The sequence below is a fragment of the Tachysurus fulvidraco genome, chromosome 23 (assembly GCF_022655615.1).
Source record: "Tachysurus fulvidraco isolate hzauxx_2018 chromosome 23, HZAU_PFXX_2.0, whole genome shotgun sequence".
Lineage (NCBI taxonomy): Eukaryota > Metazoa > Chordata > Actinopteri > Siluriformes > Bagridae > Tachysurus > Tachysurus fulvidraco.
In genome coordinates this window covers 9,956,803-9,978,555 of record NC_062540.1, presented here as the reverse complement: position 1 = coordinate 9,978,555, position 21,753 = coordinate 9,956,803, and the positions used below count along the sequence as shown (strand labels likewise).

General features: G+C 40.9%; 1 protein-coding gene across 2 annotated transcripts; it reads left to right on the top strand.

The window, feature by feature from the left end:
- The first annotated feature begins 10,006 nt into the window (after positions 1 to 10,006).
- Positions 10,007 to 20,366, top strand: LOC113641784. 2 transcript variants are annotated; one of them, XR_003440409.2, is made up of 3 exons: positions 10,007 to 10,097; positions 10,275 to 12,329; positions 12,422 to 20,366. XR_003440409.2 is itself a non-coding variant. In XM_047806793.1 (2 exons), exon 2 carries the CDS (start codon positions 10,727 to 10,729, stop codon positions 11,675 to 11,677), a length of 951 nt encoding a protein of 316 aa, XP_047662749.1. In that variant the 5' UTR covers positions 10,007 to 10,097; positions 10,275 to 10,726; the 3' UTR covers positions 11,678 to 20,366. The 2 variants fall into 2 exon arrangements, 1 of the variants encoding a protein (XP_047662749.1); XM_047806793.1 differs by having other exon boundaries at positions 10,275 to 20,366.
- Positions 20,367 to 21,753: the final 1,387 nt, after the last annotated feature.

Genomic DNA, 21,753 nt, shown 5'->3' with positions numbered 1-21,753 from the left:
ACACACACACACACACACACACACACACACACACACAGCAAGTGAACTAATCAAGTGAACTAAAAGCTGAGTCAGGCAAATTGTAGGTTACTCAGAAACTGCTCTGCTATATTATTTTAAATACAATAATTCCACGTGAAGAATGTATAAAAGAAACTGTTCTAAGTTTAATGTTAATAGGACCAAATAACTCCAATTTACTAAGTGCAGGTGCAAGTGCAGCCTTTTCCTACATCTTTGCATGTATTGCCTGTTTACAACGTGCCAGTTAATCAACAAGAGCTTACAATGAGTACATCTTAAGTGTGGTACCAGGATATGAAAGTGAAGATGTAGACAATGTTTGCTATCTTCATGCTAATACTTGAAAATCAGCTGTGTCATTAAAGTACTTCACTAACAAATTAATTTGTGTATGGTACAATCTCCCTGTGAATACACCTGATCTCCCTGTGAATACACCTCACTTTCACTTCCAAAACCTCTAAATCTTGAATCAGGCTTTGGTAGATTGAGGTTGGAACACTGCTAGAATCTGCCATGCCCATTTATATACCACCTTAAGTATTAACCAGCACTCTGTATAGTAGATGCATTGGATGCTCCCTGTGTGAAATTTCATTCAAGCTGGCTCTCCCCACCAGAACCTGGGGAAAGGCATGCCCATGAGACAGGCTGAGAGAGGCTTCCAAGGTGCTTGGGTTGGAAGAGTCCATGAGGTCAGCAGAATAATCTGCAGTGAGCATGTGGTCTCCAATGAAGTATATGACTTTAGCCAGTGAGGTTGATTATGTAGTAAATAGCCTTCTGTAGTATGGGTAGTCACAGCCAGAATTTACTGGTGTAGGAGTTGTAGCGTCTGGTACCAGTCATTTTAGATTTCATGTCCCAGGCACACTAAATTTCAACATTTACTCCTCAATTAACCGATGACCACTCAGTTTTACGATTTTATTGAGGGCTACACACACCTGGCTCCAGAATGACTGGAGCCTACACAAAGACCAGATAACCCCATGCGGCTTCTCTGATTAGGGGTCCTCAACACACACACACACACACACACACACACACACACACACACACACACACACACACACACACACACACACACACACACACAACACAATGAGACATTCCTTTTACTAATAAAACCTGAAGATAAGGTACTCTAAGGTTCTCATTCTTATAACCCTTTTTGTAATGGTTTCTTCTTTTAAGGAAGGCTTGCCTGACTTAAAATTATTTGCTCCTTAAGTTCCTGACAAGGGTGTATTTTATTCATGTGTCAGAAAACAACATTGTATTTTAAAATCAGTTATACTCTAATTACTGATCATGGCATGTTAATGTATACCTGTTCTAATGCCGTATGCCCCTTCAAGGTCTGATGTCAGAATGTATACGAAGCTATTGTTTTCTTTTTACTTCCCTAAGGAAAGTGCATTTTATTCTGTGTTTCATTTTTGTTTCTTTGCCTTTATAAGAACACAATATCGTATTGACATCAGTCACCCTTCGAGTACTGATCTGTGTATGTAATGTACCACTGCCGTTATGCCGTCATTACCCTTCATGTTTAGTATCCAAATGACCACAAAATTATTACTCGTTTTTCAAACACTGGTGTATTTTATTTGAGCACGAAAGGTGCCATACCGTCTTAATACACCCTGGATCAAACTTTAAAGTCATCTAAAAATTTGATAGCTAAACCACGCCCACAGACACCTGAAACAAAGGGAGTTTTTACCTCCAAAATCCTGACCAAAGTATTGGTCATCTCCCCAAAGATGGGTGGAGTTTGCGACCTTTAAATTGTCACAAACACCACTAATCCGTGGTCAGACTTTCGGGAACAGCTTCAAGACGACTCCATCTTCCTTCAAACACGTTATAGTTACTTATAAATATTTACCTTGCTTTGCGAGCCAAAATCGCTACAGAGTATTAGAGGTGCTGAGTCTATGTGTGAACGGACAAGCCCCATCCACCATACTAACTAGTGCTGATGATGATGTAGTGACAATCCTTCCTGCTTGAATCTGAACATGCCCCCTTCAATCTTCTCTTAGCCTCCAAAAGCCTATGAGTATGCCTTAGTGTCATTTTGGGCAGAGAGAAGTAGCTAAAGGATTGCTCACAGGAAAGGTGTAGAAGTAAGAGGCAATTAACAAGCTCTTGGTGGTAGCTTGGCCCACATCTTGCCTTTCCAGAACTCTGGCCAGAAACACCTGCTGTTGCAGACTCATGAGAGCTTGATGACTTCACTTCTGTGCCTGTGCTAAAGACTGGATCACCTGGGTAAAAGGACATGAAAACCTTGTCTGAGCTGCTTACTCCAGGTTTTTGGCAACAGTGTGACAGTACATCACTCAAGGTAATCAGGTAAAAAGGTAATCAGGTTGAGATAAATGGGGAATGTTTACTTTTTTGTCTGTACCTATGCCACAGAAAGAAAATCCACACTTGAAGAACACTGACAGCTATCGAGCAGCTTGTTTCATTTTGGTTTTGTTCACATCCACTGTTACAGACACATAAAACAAAACCACTCCTCCACACACTCAGAGAGAGAAAGTGGGGCATAGCATCTACAAATGAGAGCAGGGTATGCAATGTTAATTTGCTCATGCAACCCCACTACCCCTGCAGACTCTCTCTAAACAATGCCCCCACCTGCCAAAAATACAAACTGTGCAATTTAATTGTTTAATATACACTGTAGCCATGCATGTTGGTCCAAAAATGCATGCAATATCCTGAATATATATTACAAGCTCATAAAGAATTTATTAAAGTGGCCTTTTCTTTGCTGAGAGTGAGAGGCTCTGAGGGAGGCTAAAGGTTAGATTTGACTTAGCAACAGGGCATTAGCTGACAGCCAGACATTCAAAGACGCACCCAAATATGTCACCATTTTTGTTCCTAGAATGGCATCTGACAGTAATAAAGGAGAAAAATGTTTGCCTTTACAGCAGATTAAATGCAAGTGTACTTATAATATATTAGTAAATAGTCAAGGCTGACTAATATATTGGTTAGTAAGATAACAAATGTTATCAAATTAAAATGATGTTGTCTGATTTAGTATTATCTAGTAAAATATTATATAGTAAGATTTATGTCTCAGTTTCCATCTGACATAATTTATTTTTATTAATTTTGACTTTGCATATTTTTTTTAGCAGAAGTTTAAACTAATCTCATTTTAGCTAGTACTCAAATCACATGACTTTGTTTCTGAGAATAACAACAGATTTACAATAATTACTTTAAATTAGCTTCTGGAAGCTTATAAGCAACTTAAATGTGTTGGTACTCTATCTACACATATTCATCATGCAAAACAGTCCACAAATTTTCCCTAAACCAACTGCTGATGTCCACAAATTTTAAAGTTTAAGGGTCTTTATTGACTTGCTGCCTTATTTACATTGAGTAAGTGTCAATGTGCAAGTTTGTGACTAGCAACATTGATTTCTGTACAAGATTCTGCCTCAGTGGTCTCATTGCATAATTTTTTTTTACATATAGTTGTTTCTCCAGTAGAATATGCTGTTCAGACTTTTTAGCTTATTGGATAATTGTTCAGTCTTAAATGGTTCAATCTTAAACCTTATTGGTTAATTATGCATTTTTATTCAGACCTAAACTATCTACGCTTATGCTTAAAAGTTATGTCTGTAAATGACTAATACCAGCATTTAGCATGAAAAGACATAAATTATATAGGCAAGGCAAGTTTATTTGTATAGCACATTTCATACACATAGGTCATTCAAAGTGCTTTACATAGAAATTAGAAAACAGTTTATAAAAGAGAAAAAGAAATATATATGAAAAATAAGAAACATGATAAAATCATAACAAAAACAAATAACAATTAAGGAAAATAAATTTGATTTTAATAAAAACAGAATAAACATGTTAAAAAGAATAAAACAGGAGTAAAAGTGATTTGGATAAAAAGTGCATATACACAAATACTACATTTATTTAATTAGAAATTTCTAACATACATATCTTTAAATATTTTCAATATCATATTTTCTGATTCAACAAGGTGCTTTATCCACTTTCCTTATGAACAACAATATTGGCATGTGTGAGAGAATCCATTATAGACTTAAATCTCAAATCAGATCTTTGGAAAATTGTAACACTTGTACTTCAACTGGCCTGTGGTTGTGGTATATTATGCTCAATTTATTGTGATATATGTGGGAAAAAAAAAAAGTAAGGTGTGATATTTCAAAGGTGCCATAAGGTCCTGCAAAATACACTTTTGTCTAACAATATATCTGTAAGTCTGAATTTTAAAAAAATGTTTTTGTGCTAATAATTTACTTTGACATATCTAATTAAAATCATTTTACATATATGCAGTTCAACTAAGTCTGTTTATGGATAGATATGTAGTGTATTATCCCAATATTATCCCAATCATTTGAGATTATTAAGATGCTAGCTGTAAGAATATCTGTAATCAACACGATTTACCTTTTCTAGGGCCTAATGCTTATGATCTATGATTAACACAACTGTACAGATATTTTCAAAATATGTAGTGCCTCAGGGGTTTCCTCCGGGTACTCCGGTTTCCTCCCCCGGTCCAAAGACATGCATGGTAGGTCTATTGACATCTCTGGAAAATTGTCCATAGTGTGTGTGTGTGTGTGTGAGTGAATGAGAGTGTGTGTGCCCTGCGATGGGTTGGCACTCCATCCAGGGTGTATCCTGCCTTGATGCCTGATGACGCCTGAGATAGGCACAGGCTCCCCGTGACCCGAGAAGTTCGGATAAGCGGTAGAAAATGAATGAATGAATGAATAAATGAATGAATGAATGTTTACAGAAATGACATCTAGAGGATCTTTTGAATAAATTAAGCCTAGCTGGTTTAAGGTACATAAGACATACACTATACACAATAATTTGAATCCTTTCGACAATTTTAGGAAAGATTCCATCCTATATGAAGAGGCATCGCATACTAATATTATGGGAAGCTACAGATCAAAAAGAGTATCAAAGGCAGCAGCTTGGTGTCTGATGCCCTAATTAGATTTTCTTTAGTAACTTGGTTAAAGGCTAAATCAGTGTAAGCAGCAGGGGCAATTCTAGGGTCAGAGCTTTAGGGGTGCTGAGCTCCTTTTTAGGGGTGCTGAAGCTAAGGATATGATCAAAAGGCACACAGAGGCATGTCATTTTAAATGTTTATTATTATTATTATTATTATTATTATTATTATTATTATTATTATTATTAGGCTTTTAACTTTTTATTAAATGACAAATTCCTTTCACAAAATCATTATGGACTGTCCCTATAGTCTGAATCGGTCTTTTTTCTTTTAAAGAACTGTCGTATGTCCATTGCTCACTGGCAGGCCACACACAGACACACACACAGAGAGAGAGAGAGAGAGAGAGAGAGAGAGAGAGAGAGAGAGAGAGAGAGAGAGAGAGAGAGAGAGAGAGAGAGAGAGAGAGAGAGAGAGAGAGAGAGAGAGAGAGAGTAATGCTAGGAGTTCAGGAGTTAAGCCTGGTTCAGGTTAAATCCTCTGTGTGTGAGGAATGAATAAATACAGCAAAAGAAAAACATTAAACTTTCTTTTATTGTCTACTTTGATAGTCAGCCACAACTGAAAAAGAACAGATCTAAATCTAGGAATGAATAACAATTCATTTAAAAAGCCACAGTGTGTTTTCACACATACTGGTGGTATACAGTGATATGTCGTTTATTTTCACTCTGGTCCAAACGCCAGGGCTTCATGTTGCCATGACGACTGACCAGAAAAGACGCACGTGACATCATGTTTACAGTACATGACTCCCGATTGTTAAAAGGAGTATCAAATTAACGATAAACTTTACCAACAGAGACACACGTACGCACTTCACAGGTACCCAGTTTATTTGTTGCGCTGCTGTTTTCGTTTCACGCTCTAGCAGTTAATAAACAGAACTGCATGCGTCTTGCGGATGAACATTGTAACCGGCGCTACTTTTCTCTGTTTATGACTATGGACGAGTCACCCAGGTCCTGTGCTACTCAACAGCGGCGGCGACCCGCTGAACTAAAATATTAATAAATGTTTTAGGGGTGCTGAGCTGAAGCACCCCTAAAAAGGGGCTAGCCTCGCCCATTAGCAGGTTTTCCATGAATTGTCCAGAAACTGTTGAGAGGTAAAGAAAAATAAAGCCCTTCATTCTGTTACATTCTTAAGAAAATCTGTTTTTTCACAATGCTAGATGCAGACCATGTTTGTCAATGTGAACCCTGGAGGAGTTAAATAAAAAGTTAAATCCTGATTTACCCTAATGCCTCACTCCTCTAAGCACTGTATTAAGCTTTAAGTGTAGTATGTTCCGCCTTTTGTCTACTCATGTTGATCTGGTTGTCATTTAAATAATACATTAGGCTTGCAAAACTCTTCTTGTGGCAGAATTGCTATTAACATTTTTTCTATTTGAGGGAGGCAGTAGAGTGCCCATTTTCCAGACATGTACTTTGTCCAGCCTTCATTGTGTTTTCCTTGAATGTTTTAAGTTAGTCACAGTGCACTCAAAAGAATTAGCAATATTCATCAAAGCCAAAAGTCTGTTGAATTTGCCTCAATAAAATTAAAGGCAAAATGGTGAAAGAGCAGAATTATGTATCGCTGTTGGACACTTAGCTACTAAGCATTAGAGGACTGTGTGAATCCTGGACTATCTTGACTTCGAGCATGCCCCCAAAATAAACGGGAGTTACAGTTAATATAAAAGTTCCATTACAATGGATGTCACTTATAGATAATACTTACTCAACTTACTCAATCTTAGCACAGTATATTAGCAGAGTGTTCTTTTATTTGACTTAATGTATGTTCCTACCTTTTAATTTCATTTTTTTATTCTTTTTAATTTTTTTTATAAACCTACCAGTCCTGTTTACATACATTACATACAGTCCTGTTTATACCAATCAGTTGTTACATACATTTCTTTTTTAATTACACAACTATAAATACACTGAATAAAAGGAATAAGAGGATCCAGTATTTGCTTAGTATAGAAAACAGGCTCAAGCACACCAGCTTTAGTCTTTATGTTGCTCAAATGTGTACGTACCAAAGTTTGCTCATTTATTTTTTTTCTTTTACACAAATATTATTCTACCTTAAAACAGTAAAAGCTGTAGAAGCAGTTGATGCCTCAAACATAATAAAATCTTCTATCCACAAATTATTCTGGAAAAAAGAGTTATTAAGTCATGGAGGGCATATGAACATAGTAAAAAGACTGGAAAGATCCCTACACATTAGTTACATCACTGAGTCCATAACTGATATTATATATGGGTCAGGTCGGGCGTTAAACACAAAGAACTCACAAATTCTTCAGTGTTATTATTATTATTCTAAGTTGTATAGTTCACAATGAGTTCTTGAATGAATTAATTAATATAGAAAATACAGCAAGCATTGAATACCCTTTATAACATAACTTACTCTGCAGTCCATTCAGACTGGTAACACCCCATTCTCTAATGGTTTTTCAAATGAGAACTATGCTAATGAACTGACAACTTTGCTTTCTGTCTTTGAAGAATCATTCGTATCAAAATTGTCAAACAAAATAACTCTTTTTCTTAAAAAAGCATATAAGATCATATACAGTATGTCAGAAGTTTGGACAGAACACCAGATAAGGGGCTGGTAGGTGCTTTCTCATCACCCACCTTATTGTTTCTATGTGGGTGGTTCTACGCCCTTACCTGTTCTATGTTCCCACTATGTTCCTTGTTTACCTTGATTAACTGCCTTATACAAGTGCATCTCAATAAATTACATGTCATGGAAAAGTTCATTAATTTCAGTAATTCAACTCAAATAGTGAAGCTTGTGTATTATATAAATTCAATACACATAGACTGAAGTTGCTTAAGACTTTTAATTGTAATGATTTTGGATCACATTTATCAAAAACTAAAACTAAAAATTTTAATATTTCATAAGATCAATAAAAAAACATTTTTAATGAATTGTTGGCCTTCTGGAAAGTATGTTTATTTACTTTGTATGCACTCATTACTTGGTAGGGTCTCCTTTTGCTTTAATTACTTCCTCAATTCAGCGTGGCATGGGCGTGATCAGTCTGTGTCACTGCTGAGGTGGTATGGAAGCCCAGGTTTCTTTGACAATGGCCTCCAGCTCATCTGCATTTTTTGGTCTCTTGTTTTTCATTTTCCTCTTGACAATACCCCATAGATTGTCTATGGGGTTCAGGTCTGGTGTCAATCATTGTCTTCTGGACAACTGTCATATCAGTCTTCCCCATGATTGTGTAGCCTTGTAAACCAAATTGAGAGACCATTTTGATGGTTCAGGAAACCTGTGCAGATGTTTTGCTGATTGGCATGTCACAATATTCTAATTCTTTTTAGATTTATTGGTTTGTTTTTGTTAAATGTAAGCCAAAATCATCACTTTAAAAGTACCAAAGACTTAAACTACTTTAGTCTGTGTGTACTGAATTTATATAAGTACACGGGTTTCAAATTACCGAAATAAATGAACTTAATAAATGAACTTTTCCACGAGTCATTGTTGTTTTTTTAACGTTGTTATCATGTGTAAGCCATAAGATGTTGCAATGTCCAGGTTATGTTTTGTTTATTACCTATGGTTTCCATATCATAGTTGGATTTAGGTTTTATGTTAAATGTAAGTCGAGCCTACGGTGGAGATGAGGGTTCGATCAACGGCATCAGCAGCGCCAGTCCACCAAATGTTACAGTATACTTGCAGTGAAATGAAAACCCAGCCACTCCACCTTAGACCATGTGTAACATATTTGGTTTTGCACATAAAAAGATTCATCCTGGAGACAGCAGGACAGCTTTTTGGACCGAAACACATTGGACACTTTGTAATAGAATCATCCAACGCACTATCCTCACTCTTCACATTACACACAATTTTAGCTGGGAGATGAGAAGAGAAATTTTTAGTGTCTTGCCTCACCAGTCCAATCTCGGTCAACTTCCTCCGTATCTATATTAATAAGATCAGGCTTGGGGCTCTGAACGGTTCCTTGATTCACACCCAAATGAGGATATGTTCCCTTCTGAGCCTGGTTCCTTTCAAGGTTTCTTCCTCATATCATTTCAAGGAGATTTTCCTTTCCAGCATCACCTCTGGCTTGCTCATTAGGGATAGATTTTTTAAAATTAATTTTAAACTTTAAATGTATGTATTCATGTATGTATGTATTGTATGTATGTATTTATTTTATTCGCATTTCTTCTTCTTCTTCTTCTTCTTCTTCTTCTTATATATATATATATATATATATATATATATATATATATATATATATATATATATATATATATTTTTTTTTTTTTTTTTTTTTTTTTTTTTTTTTTGATTTGAGACATGTAGCGTTGAATCCAATTTGTCAGCTAACTTGTGGTGTCCACATTCTCCTTTACTGGCGAGCAACACATAGTCACCTTCATCAATGTCTCGGACTTTAACAGCTTTGTTGTAATACCCAACTTGCTGTTGTTGATTTGCGGTGTTGCTGGCCTGACATATAACATAGCTTACTAGAGATCATCCTTAATTTTTGTTACATACTGTACTGATTATAGCCTGTGATTTTGTTTTCACGATCACACTTTGGAACAACAAATTGACATGCAATTTGGGAATTCGCCTGTGCATAAGAAAAAATGGAGCAAAACGGGTTGACTCATGGGTAGTACAGTTGTAAACGAGTCAAAGTTTACAGCATTTGTGGCCAGTCCTTTTTGGCTCTTGGAGGTAATGCCCTGATTATTTTACCCAATGTGGGAAAATCATGCCAGGAGAGAAAAGACGGTGGCCAATCCGGGGTGCCTCTGTGGCACTCACCCGCTGAACACAGTGGAGAGTTAGGCTGAGCAGCAGAATGGAGGTAGGGTGGAGACTATGTAACTAAGGGTAATGTTCTGTCTCTCTGTTATTTTTCAGACTCCTCATAAGGAAAGGAGGTCCAATCTGGATGCTGCTGAGCTTTGTCCACACTCCGGGAAGGAAACTGAAGAAGCGCACCTCGCCGGTACTGTCTGGACTGCCTCCTTTCTTTGGGCTTAAAGGCCTTACCTTGAACATTATAAGTGGACTCCAGTCTATTTTGAACTGCCAATATTGCTATGAGAACCACTTAATAAATTCACATTGATGATTGTTCTGCACTCACATTTCCCGTGCTATTTTCTGTGTTCTGCTCTTAAAGATCTTACATTGGTGGAGAATGTGGGCAGCGGACTTGGAAGGAGATCTGGGTCTAGTGTGGGGCAGGTCCACCACACCTGCTATAGTCCAGCCTCTATCAGCACAAGGTGACCCAGGAGCTGGCAAAGAGCTTCAAGAGCGCCACCGTAGAGCTACTGAAGCTTTGGCAAGTCTCCTATGCTGTGTCCATCCCTCTCCCTGACCCCGGCCTAAGCAAACGGCGGAGGATGAGATAGAGGCGTATTTGGACACTTTCAAGCAGATCGCGGCCCGGGAGGGCAGGTCTAGGTGGGACTGGGCCGACACCGTTGCTCAGTGGGGATGCCCAGCTGGCATACTATGCCCTATATTTAGACGATGCTCTGGAGAATGACGTGGTAAAACAAGAGAAATGAATTCTCACCTGCTGTGGCTGGTCTCCCATTGCCGCTGCCGACTTTCATAAGTGGCGGTATGACCCGTCGATTAATCCAGAGCCAAATGGATGACCTGCTGCATATTGTATGGTGGTGGCTCCAATATGACCAGCTTCAAGCTAAGGATGTTGCCAAATGGAAGGCCATGGACAGTTTCCTGCATGCACTGCTGACTGAGGAGCAAAAAGCCGTTGTATTGAAGGGGCTGTCTAATCCTAAAGAGTTCCTAAACACCCTTGAATGTACTATGGCCACCCTGAAGATTGGCCTTGAAATCCGGCGGGTTTTGAGCCGGTCAGGGAGAGAAGGAAACTGGAGAGCTGCCCTGTCCGGGGACCCACTGAGAAGCCCATGCCCACTAAACTGGAGCTCATGCTGCCGCCTCAAGGCTATAAACAATGGCTGGTTGGATACGGGCTGCACACCACCACCCCCAAAGCCCCCCAGCTCGATGTGGAGGTCAGTGAATGGCTATACCATGTCTTCTCTTCTAGATTCTGTTAGCATGGTGACAATGGCCCGACCAAATGTCTTTCCTCCTACATTAAAGCCGGGTTGTATTATTGTGGTCATGTGCATTCATGGTGATGCCCACTCAGTACCTGCCACGAAGGTTAAAATCCCGGGGAAATGGCCAGTGCTCGTGGGCCTTATCCCTGACCTCCCAGTGCCCCTTCTTCTAGGACACGACTGGCCCGGTTATGCGGCAGGTATTAATATCACAACTCAGAGGCTGGAAGAAGCCCCGAGGGCAGCCGGCGTACATGGCCCACAAAGGACCTGCCAGGTGAGTTCCCACCTCCTGTCTTCTGTTTTTCCACAGGCTAGCCAGGAGAGGTGCTTCGGGATCGAACAGAAGGAGAATGACTGGCTGAAGCGCTGCAGCAGCCAGGTGTTACTAGTGGAAGGGGAGAAGACAGACCCCCTCTTCCCCCTACCCTCTGCCTACTTCACAGTAAAGAATGGTCTACTATATCACCACATGTAGAGGAGAGGGAAGCCATGTGTCCTGTTGGTCATACAATGACATCATACACCCTTTCTCCTGCACCTGGCCCATATGCACCCGCTGGGGGCTATCTGAGCTCGAAAAAACCCCAAAAGCTACGGGACCATTTCACTTGGCCAGGTATGAACGCCCAAGTGCTAGCCTTTTACAGGGCGTGCCCCTGTAGTACCAATGGACCACCCTTCACAAGCCGGCACCAGCCCCTCTCATCCCCCTCCCAATCATCAGTGTCCCGTTTGAGAGGATTGGCATGGATCTCGTCGGGCTATTACCAAAGTCAGCCTGGGGCCATGAATACATCCTGATCATTGTGGATTATGCCTCTCGATACCCTGAGGCAGTCCCACTTCAGAAAGCCACCTCCCTGAACTTTGCCAGAAAAAACATGGGAAGAGCAGCCCCCACCAATTCGCTTCATCGATGACTTCATTCAGGATATGCAGGCATGTATCAAACGAGTGGGCCCCATAGTAAAGATGCATACAACCACCCAGCCCAGCCCCGAGAGTTTTGGCCCAGCGACCAGGTGATGCTGCTGGTCCCCAATGCTGCCTGCAAATTCCTGGCCAAATGGCAGGGCCTGGACACCTTGAGATGGTGGGACCAGTGAACTACAAGTTGCAACAGCCAGGTAAGTGTGCAGACAAACAAATTTACCATATTAACATCTTGAATAAGTGGATAGCCCCTGGGCCGTTTGTCTCTGTGCTTTTCCCGTCACAGATCCCCAAGAGCATGCACTAGTGGAGAGGTCATGAGATCAAAACCCCTCCAGGGATGGTGCAGGAACGTCCATATCAGGTCCCAGAGGCCCACCAATAGGCCATAGAGAATGAAGTGGAATGGATGCTATGGGACAGCATCATTGAGGAGTCCACAAGCACCTGGACTAGCCCCATTGTGGTGGTGCTGAAGCCGGACGGAATGATCCGGCTGTGCAATGACTTCCTGAGGCTCAATCAGGTATTGGAGTTTATCCCCTCCCCAGAATGGATGATCTCTTGGAGTGCCTGTTGAAGGCCCAGTTAATCTCCACCCTGGATTTCAGCAAAGGCTATTGGCAGGTTGTCCTCGCCCTGGAAGCTCAGCCTGATTTCAGCACAGCCAATTGCCACTGGCAGTATCAGGTTCTTCCTTCTGGCCTACATGGGGGGCCCATCACCTTCCAGCAAATGTCGTCATTCACTTCTCCACATGATCGGACATCCTGTTCCAGCTGGGGAAGGTCCTGTGAGCCCTCCAGAAGGCGGGATTAACAGCCAATCCCCGCAAGTGCCACCTGGGGCTGTCCAAAGCACAGTACCTGGTTCTATTGCATCTGAAGGGGGCTACTGAGACCCCAGGAGAAGAAAATTGATCCATCAAGGGGTACACCCCTGCCCCACAACCAGAAAGCAGGTACATGCCTTTTTGGGCTTAGCAGGGTATTATTGACACTTCGTTACTAACTTCTCCTCTATAGCTTACCCCCTTTCATACCCCCCTTTTCAACCGGACCGGGTGCTATGGGCCGAGGAAACCGAACAGGCATCACTCCACCTCCAGGAGGCCCTCACCTCACCTCCCGTACTGAGGAACCCTGACTCCAGCCTCCCCTTTATCCTACAGACCACTGCTTTGGAGAACGGTCTAGGTCTGGGGGGGGGGGGGCCTTTCACAGGAATTTGTGGGGGAGGAGCACCTTCATCTCCCGAAAACTGACCCCCGCCGAGAAGAACCACAGAATTGGGAAGCTCTTGCAATAAAGTGGGCCATCGAGGACCTGTGCTACTACCTGGCAGGGAGGCACTTCACCTTGGTAACCGATCATGCCCCCCTGCTGTGGATGGCCAAGGCAAAGGACACCAATGGCCAAGTAATCCATGGTATCTCTCATTGCAAGTCTTTTTGTTTTCAGGTCCAGCACAGAGCCAGGAGCCAACACGGTAATGTCGGCAGCCTCTCATGGCGCTACACTTTCTGGGAGTGACCATGACCAGGCGGGGCTTAGAGCTAAGGGAGGGAGTGTCAGGGCTGTGGTGGCGGCCACCACACTGGCACACAAGACAGAGGAAATTGTGCTCTTCGCTGGGAAAATCATGCCGGGAGAGAAAAGTGGCAGTGGTGCAGCACCCTGGACAGTGCAAGATGGGGTGGCGAAATTCCCGCCAAAATAATGGTAGCTAATAAGGAGTGCTGCTGTGGCACTCGCCCTCTGGCAAAAGAACACAGCAGAAGGAAGGTAGGGTGGAGATGTAACTAAGGGTAATGTTCTGTCTCTCTATGTTATTTTGCAGACTCCTCATAAAGAAAGGAAGTCTAATCTGGATGCTGACGAGCTTTGTCCATGCTCCCGGAAGGAAACTAAAGTAGGGCCACCTGCTCACAATGCCGCTGCATGCTGAACTGCCTCCTTCATTTGGGACTGAAGGCTTCCTCTTGGACATTATAAATAGACTCATCCTATTTTGAACTGCCACTTTTGCTATGAGGATACTTAATAAATTCACACTGGTGATTGTTCTGCACTCACATTTCACAACTCTTTCAAAACTGCTATTCTCCATGTTCCGCTCTCAAAGATCTTACAGTGCAAATAAACCTCTCGACTTGGCTGTTGCCCATCAAGTGGTATGTCAAATGGTCTATTACCCCAGTACACTGACACTCTTGCCTGAAGAATCTGCAACACACCAAAAGTTTATACAGTACATACCAATTCTACAGGACTGGTGGTTTGAATGCTTTCTAAAGGGGCTCTTTCTAAAGCGAACCCACTGGTTCTGGGGTGTTGCTGACTATGCAACGATGGCAGCAGATCACTTAGTCTTAGATGTCACTTTTCAATCCAACCCAGAAAATCTCTGTATAGCCAAAGGCAATGTTCATCCTTGGAGTTGATGTCCAGCCACATCATGGATGCCATGCAAGACTTCACTGAACAGTGAATCAGGGACTATGAACTAGTGGTGTGTAAACTTTGTCACTGGATCTTCGCAGATGCAATATAGGACACCATCCAACAGCTTTAATCTGTCCCATTGCTTCAACAGTTTCAGAGCTTTGTACGGTTCCATGGCTCTCTCTCGACTCACCTCGAAAGGAATAGCGCACAATATCAGAATATCAGATACAAAATATCAGACTGGTTTCAGTAAAAATAGTCAATTGTTTTTTGCTGACTATTTAACATTGTCTACGATCCTGCTCCATCTGATAATTATCTCGCTCGATGCTGACAAAGCTTTTGATCATGTAAAGTGGGATTTTTTTGTCATCTAAATCGATTTGTCTGGAAGTTCACTGAACTTCTTTCCAGTTAAATTCAAACACTTCAGTACTCATCCAAGCAGCTTCTTCAGTCTGAGGGCAGGTTTCCACAAATTTATCTTCCAGGGACAAGGTACAGTAAGTGTTTGGGGAGGCAAGAGTTGTTAGGATGTTTGCTTTGTGTATTTATGTAAAAAAAATATTGTGTTATAAAATGTCTTAGTAGATATTTAGGCCGATGGTATCCTAAGTCTGTAACTTAGTGAACCAGTGCTGATGTATTCAATAATAGAGACTTCAAAGCACTTTGGAAGGGTGTCTGCCAAATTACATAAATTTAAATGTCATTGTAAAGACCCCAGAGAAGGAGTGTAGGGAGAAGGTATATTGAAGTATAAGGGGTAACAATTACAGAATGTGAAAGTGAATGGGGGATCCTTAGGTTTGGCTTACCTGTTAGACCTGTGAAGAGGTCTTGAATTTTGTGGGGATAGATGAAAGCACAGCATGAAAATAATAGGAGACACTTTGTGTTAAGGATTTCCACCTGTTGAGAGAAGAATTTTCCACTTGGACATACATCCTTCACTCCTCTCTCAAAGCATCTGTCTTCACATCTGTCCAAGATGTGTTTGTACATCCTCCTATGTAGTGGTTGTTTTGTCTCTTTGGGGTAGACAAGTCTCTGTCTTCTGGTGGATACAAACTTCAGTTCACACAAATAATCACACAGATCTTTCATTTCTAATCTAAAACTTAGAGCTGGGCACTAGACTGGGCTACACCTTATCACCCCTCCTGCTTGCCCTGGCAATAAAGTGGAATGAGACTTTAATTAGGGGCATATAGAGATTGGCTTTGAACATACAGATATTATATTCCCTAAATGCAGATGATGTTGATCACTTATTCATTCTACCAAAAATGCTAGAGCTGCTGGCAGGTTTTGGCAAAATATCAGGATTTACTTTTGTAGGATATATTTAAGTAATTAACTTTGTAATTAACTATGTACAGACAAAAATAATTATGATATTTAGATATATTATCTAACAATCTCTAAATGACCAATAGGTCACAGGTGTAGCAGGTCTCCTGGTTAATAAGTTTTCCTTTAATAAGGAAAAAAATCTTTATTTTATTCTCATTTTCCTGAATAGTGGAACACCACAAGATGCAGCATAGACACCCTACCTCTCTTCGTATAGAAGAACGTTTTTTGTTTGTTTGTTTGTTTGTTTATTTGTTTGTTTGTTTTTTTGTAAAAAAAAAAATTAAAGTAGTTCTGTATTGCAGTCTACAAAAAGTATTATACTTTTTTTGGATGAGAGAAATGGATGCTCACTAATGAGAGCAAAATTCTGAATCCCTAGTTAACACACTCTGGAAGTTAGCAACCCTAATGGGCTTTTTATGTCTTAAAGATTGAATAACAGGTATTCGCGACCACACCTAATAAGCATTTTAGTGTGTTAAAATGTAATTATCTGCATAAAAATCAGTACTGTTTTGGCATGAACAACAGTTCTTTTTATTATATCTTTACAATATCTTGGTTCACCATCTTAAGCATAATAAACATAATAAACATAATAAGGGTAATAAACATAGCTGTGGTTATTTGTTTGTTTATTTTTTCTGTATGAATATCCAATTGGTATGAAATGGACTTGGTTACATTTTTGATTATAAATGCAATGAGGTATAAGGCCTGTAAGTTACTGTTAAACTGTATGTTTTTATACTGCAACAGACACTAAGACTGTTTAGTTTACAGCTTTTGTGCCATTTGAATAGTAATAATTATTTGAGAGAACTGTGTTCGGATTATAAGGAAGCCTTGGCAAATGTCAAAGAATGATCAAATAAATTGGTGTGACATCCCTTTGTTTTTAAAAATGCTTCATTAATCCCAGGTACACTTTATGTGAATTCATAAGGAATTTGGCTGGTAAATTTTTCAAACCATTTCTTGAGTTTGTTAGGAGCCTTCATTATATATTATGTCTGAAAAATGGTGTATTATGCAATATGTTTCTTTCTTTGCTGGCATACAAACATCTTTCTGTAACATATTATTTTTATCACAAAAGAGATGTTTGGAAATCTAAAATATTTTTGTTCTGGCATTAAAACAGAAGCCATGAAAAGAACTTCTAAAATAAATGTAATTGGATTAAATCAATTCCTAAATAAATGCCTATTTGACTTAGTAGTAATGTATTTGATGTCCATGAAAGCTTAGACTTTTGTTTTAAGCACTACCTGCATGTAACCTACCTTGAATGCTCTCCTTGATGATTGATGTACTTGTATTTGTACCGTTTAATTACTAAATCATTTACAGTTATAGTATTTGGCAGAAATCTTTATTCAGAGAATTACATTTATCTCATTTATATACATTAATATACATTGTTTATAAACAATTAAGGGTTAAGGGCCTTGCTCAGGGGCCCAGGAGTGGCAGCTTGGTGTATAGTCAGTGTATAGATACTCACTTCCGTCTCTTATTGTTTTTTTTTTTTTTTGGTTCTGCGCATGTTTGGATTTTCCTGAGATGAACATGTGTTCTTGTACTATAATCCCTGCTCAGAAATTTAACAGGACTTGTGTTTACATGCTGACATATCTGCTTCTATTAGAATGTCACTTTACCAACTGCCCAACTCATCTTCTTAAACACCACCAAGAGAATAGGCATTACTTATAGACATTACTTTTTTATGGATTTCTTCCACTGGACAAAATTATGCATTTGCACATAAATTGCCTATAGATGTAAATGTATGGTGCTCTGCAATAGATGGGCTACCATCATGGTTGTATTCCTTCGTTAAGGCCAGCATTCCTGGATGAGCCTCATGATCCACTGGAACCCAGACAATTTTCATGTTTTCCCTCCCTCTGTGGGTTTCCTACAGGTTCCCCAGTTTCATCCCAGGCTAAAATAAAGTGCTTTTAGGTGTGAACAAGTGTGTAAATGTTTGTCACTGGGATAGGCTCCGAATCTTTCACAACCCTGACCATGTTTTGTGTTTACTTAAAGAGTGTTAGAGAGTGAGTGGGTGAGTGAGAGTTTTACAACACTGTTGGATTGATTTCTTCATAAAGTGACATGGCATGGAATTGCTGTGATTGCAGTAGTTTTATATCCACAAAAGATTTATTTTCTGTCTTAGAAAACCTACAGAGAAGGACAGAGAGAAAGGACTGGGAGTGAATTAAGGTTCATTAAGGTTCAGGGAACAGAAGGATGCTGCTAACACTGTTAACATAGATATTTTTATTTCATTACCTAGATTAGACAGATTTTATTGTTTTAAACAAAATCTTGTTCACTTTTTTTCCCACTTTTTAGTCAAATGTAGAGTTTTATTGCAAATTTTAAACCTAGAACACCCAGAAAAGATATCAAACAGTATGCAAGGGGCTTTTATAAAGAAATGTACCATTGCGAATACAGGGACAATGAAGAGCTGCTAGAGATCTTTTACAGAGGACTTTCAAAGATTTCTCCAGAGGACATTGCTGCACTGGAAGGCCCACTGTTTCTGTACGGGCTACAGGCCACCTTAAACACAATGGTGGGAGATAAAGCACCTGGAATAGATGGACTACCAGCAGAATTCTACAAGTTCTTATAGCTGGAGCTGGGAGACGATCTACTGGAGCTTCAATACAAAAGCTACAGAGAAATTTGCCTACCCCTGAACAGCCATAGATGGGATTTACAGGACATCAAGAACTGGTGTCCAGTGTCACTGCTCTGCATGGATTATAAAATAATATCCAAAGCGCTGGCCAACCATCCCTGAGATGTCATGGACTCTATAAAGCAAATTGACCAAAATTATTGTGTACCCAATGGATCCATCATTGACAACATTTCTTTGATTCAGGACATTTTGGATGTTTCCAGTTCACTGGCAGTTGACCTTGGTCTGATTTCACTGGATCAAAAAAAAAAAGCTTTTGACATGGTTGAGCACCAATGCATCTGGAAAACTCTGAAGGCTTTTGGTCTCAACCCCAGTCTTATAGCAGTAATAAAGGTGTTGTACCAATATGTTACAATATGAGGGTTAAGTGCTCCTTTTACAGTAAAACAGGGAATCAGGCAAGGCATTCAGGCAGATAGATCAGGCATTATCAGGTATGTTGTACACTTAATCAATTGAACCGTTTTTACACAGATCATGAATGTCTTTAAATGGACTTATCTTATATGGTTTTAATGCTCCACATGTTTTATCTGCATATGCAAAATATATTATGGTTTTAGTACAACACCAAAATGAAACTAAGATTTTAGAAAAAGTACTTTCCGATTTTAGTGTGGTATCCTCCTCTAGAATTAACTGGAAAAAAGTGAAGCTATTGCAGTAGGAAACAGGCATTACCCAGGCATTACCACAACTAGTGATTGGGCTAAAATGGATGAAACTTTGAGTTCAGATACCTAGGAATTTTATTTAAATGATGAAAAGAAAAACTGGGAAGGGGGTTTAGAAAAAAATAGATGGCAAACTAAAGAACTGGGAATGGTTCCTTGCATGGGACAAATTACACTGGGTTCCTCAGAGTGTCCTTGTCATGATTCAGCCCGGACTTTGGCCACGTGCAGTTAGTTGTTTGTTTATGTTCCTCGTCACGTGTCTGCCCCGCCTTCGTCTGCTCCTCCCTGACTACACACCTGTTTCGAATTGTGATCACCGTGTCTATTTATCTGTGCCGCGTTGCCTTGTGCATCGCGGAATCTACTGTTGTCTTTGTCCTGTATCTATTCCGTGTGTTGTTTCATGTCCTTTTGTTATTAAACCCTGTTGATTTGGCTATCCTGCGTTGGGTCCGCTTCCTTACCCCACGTCATGACAGAAGATTCCGTCGAACCAGGACCCAGCAGGATAGCAGTGCTCGGACCGGCTTATCATGGGAGCATTTTTGTTTTGTTTTTTACCCCCTGGACTTCGCGAGTTTGGTGACATCGGTCCGCATTTTTTTGGTGAGGGACGCCGCTCCACATCCGGTTTCTCTGCGGGTGGTGCCGCCTCACTTCCAGGTTGCGGGCCATTTCGCCAGCCCGAGTTTTGTTTTGTTTTTTCGGTGTCCTGTGACATCGCACCGCATTTGGGGGCGTCGCTTCACAGTTGGTTTCCGATGAGGACATCACCCCACTTTCGGGTCCGTGGGGGGTGTTGCAGGCACGTGTTTTGCCCTGTGGACTTTTTTGTTTTGTGGAGTATTTTTTTTTCTCCCCGCCCTCCCTCTCCTTTTCCTGGTTCCCGAGAGTGGGGTCTGGCTGCGGTGCGTCGGGGTTGCGCTCGGCCCTCCTGTTCGACTGTGGACGTCGCTCGGCCCTCCTGTTCGGCTGTGGACGTCGCTCGGCCCTCCTGTTCGGCTGTGGACGTCACTCGGCCCTCCTGATCGGCTGTGGACGTCACTCGGCCCTCCAGCTCGGCTGTGGACGTCGCTCGGCCCCCTCTGGCTGTGCCGCCGCGTGCCTTGCTCCCCCCACCTGCCTCGCCGCGTGCCTTGCTCCCCCCACCTGCCTCGCCGTGTGCCTTGCTCCCCCCACCTGCCTCACCATGTGCCTTGCTCCCCCCACCTGCCTCGCCATGTGCCTTGCTCCCCACACCTGCCTCGCCGTGTGCCTTGCTCCCCCCACCCGGACCCCGTCGGGACCATCAAGACAGGTTGGCGCGTCAGGGGCCGCGCCTTGGGGGGGAGCTCTGTCATGACTCAGCCCGGACTTTGGCCACGTGCAGTTGTTTGTTTATGTTCCTTGTCACGTGTCTGCCCCGCCTTCGTCTGCTCCTCCCTGTCTACACACCTGTTTCCTATTGTGATCACCGTGTCTATTTAACTGTGCCGCGTTGCCTTGTGCATCGCGGAATCTACTGTTGTCTTTGTCCTGTCTCTATTCCGTGTGTTGTTTCATGTCCTTTTGTTATTAAACCCTGTTGATTTGGCTATCCTGCGTTTGGGTCCGCTTCCTTACCCCGCGTCATGACAGTCCTCTTCCTACTTAAGAAAGAAGGATGTCAGCACCTAATAGACATTAAAAGCAGAATCGCAACTTTTTATTCACAAAATGCATAAAAATACCTTATCAAATCTGATTCCCTGATATAGAGATGTTATAAAGTTTTTTCAAGAAAAATCAATAGTTTTGGCTGTGATCGCAGCTTATTATTAATCGACCCAACTGTTTTAATGGTTTCTAACATGTCCAATTTTAATAAATGTGGACTCTGTTTGAGCGTGGATTATCTCTCATCTATTATTGGCTCCAAGAGCCATTAATGGGAGGGGGATGATTGGACACTAAGGACATTTCTGCAGGCCTCAGACAAACACTAACATAGGACATGTTTTACTGATTTATGAAGCAAAAGGAAATAAAATTTTCAAATGTCTTAAAATTGTAAATAAAAGAAAGCTTGATGGGTGGAAATATATAGTGTGGAGGGAAAAATTTTGGATTTTAGATAATATTAAGCCAGCATGGAGAGTGTTTTATAAATTGGCACTAAGAAAAAGATCAGATGATTTGCAGTAATTTTTACATGGAGCAGTGGGGGCCAATGTTTTAATTTCTAGGTTTAATCCAGATGTGTCACCATCACCCTGCCATACCTACATACATATGGTGTACCATAGGGCTGTGTGCTGAGCCCATTCCTCTATTCCCTATTCACTCAAGACTGCAGGCCTTTGTATAAATCTAATTCCATAATCAAGTTTGCTGATGACACCACAGCGATTAGCCTCATCAACAACCACAATGAGACAGGAAAATGTAC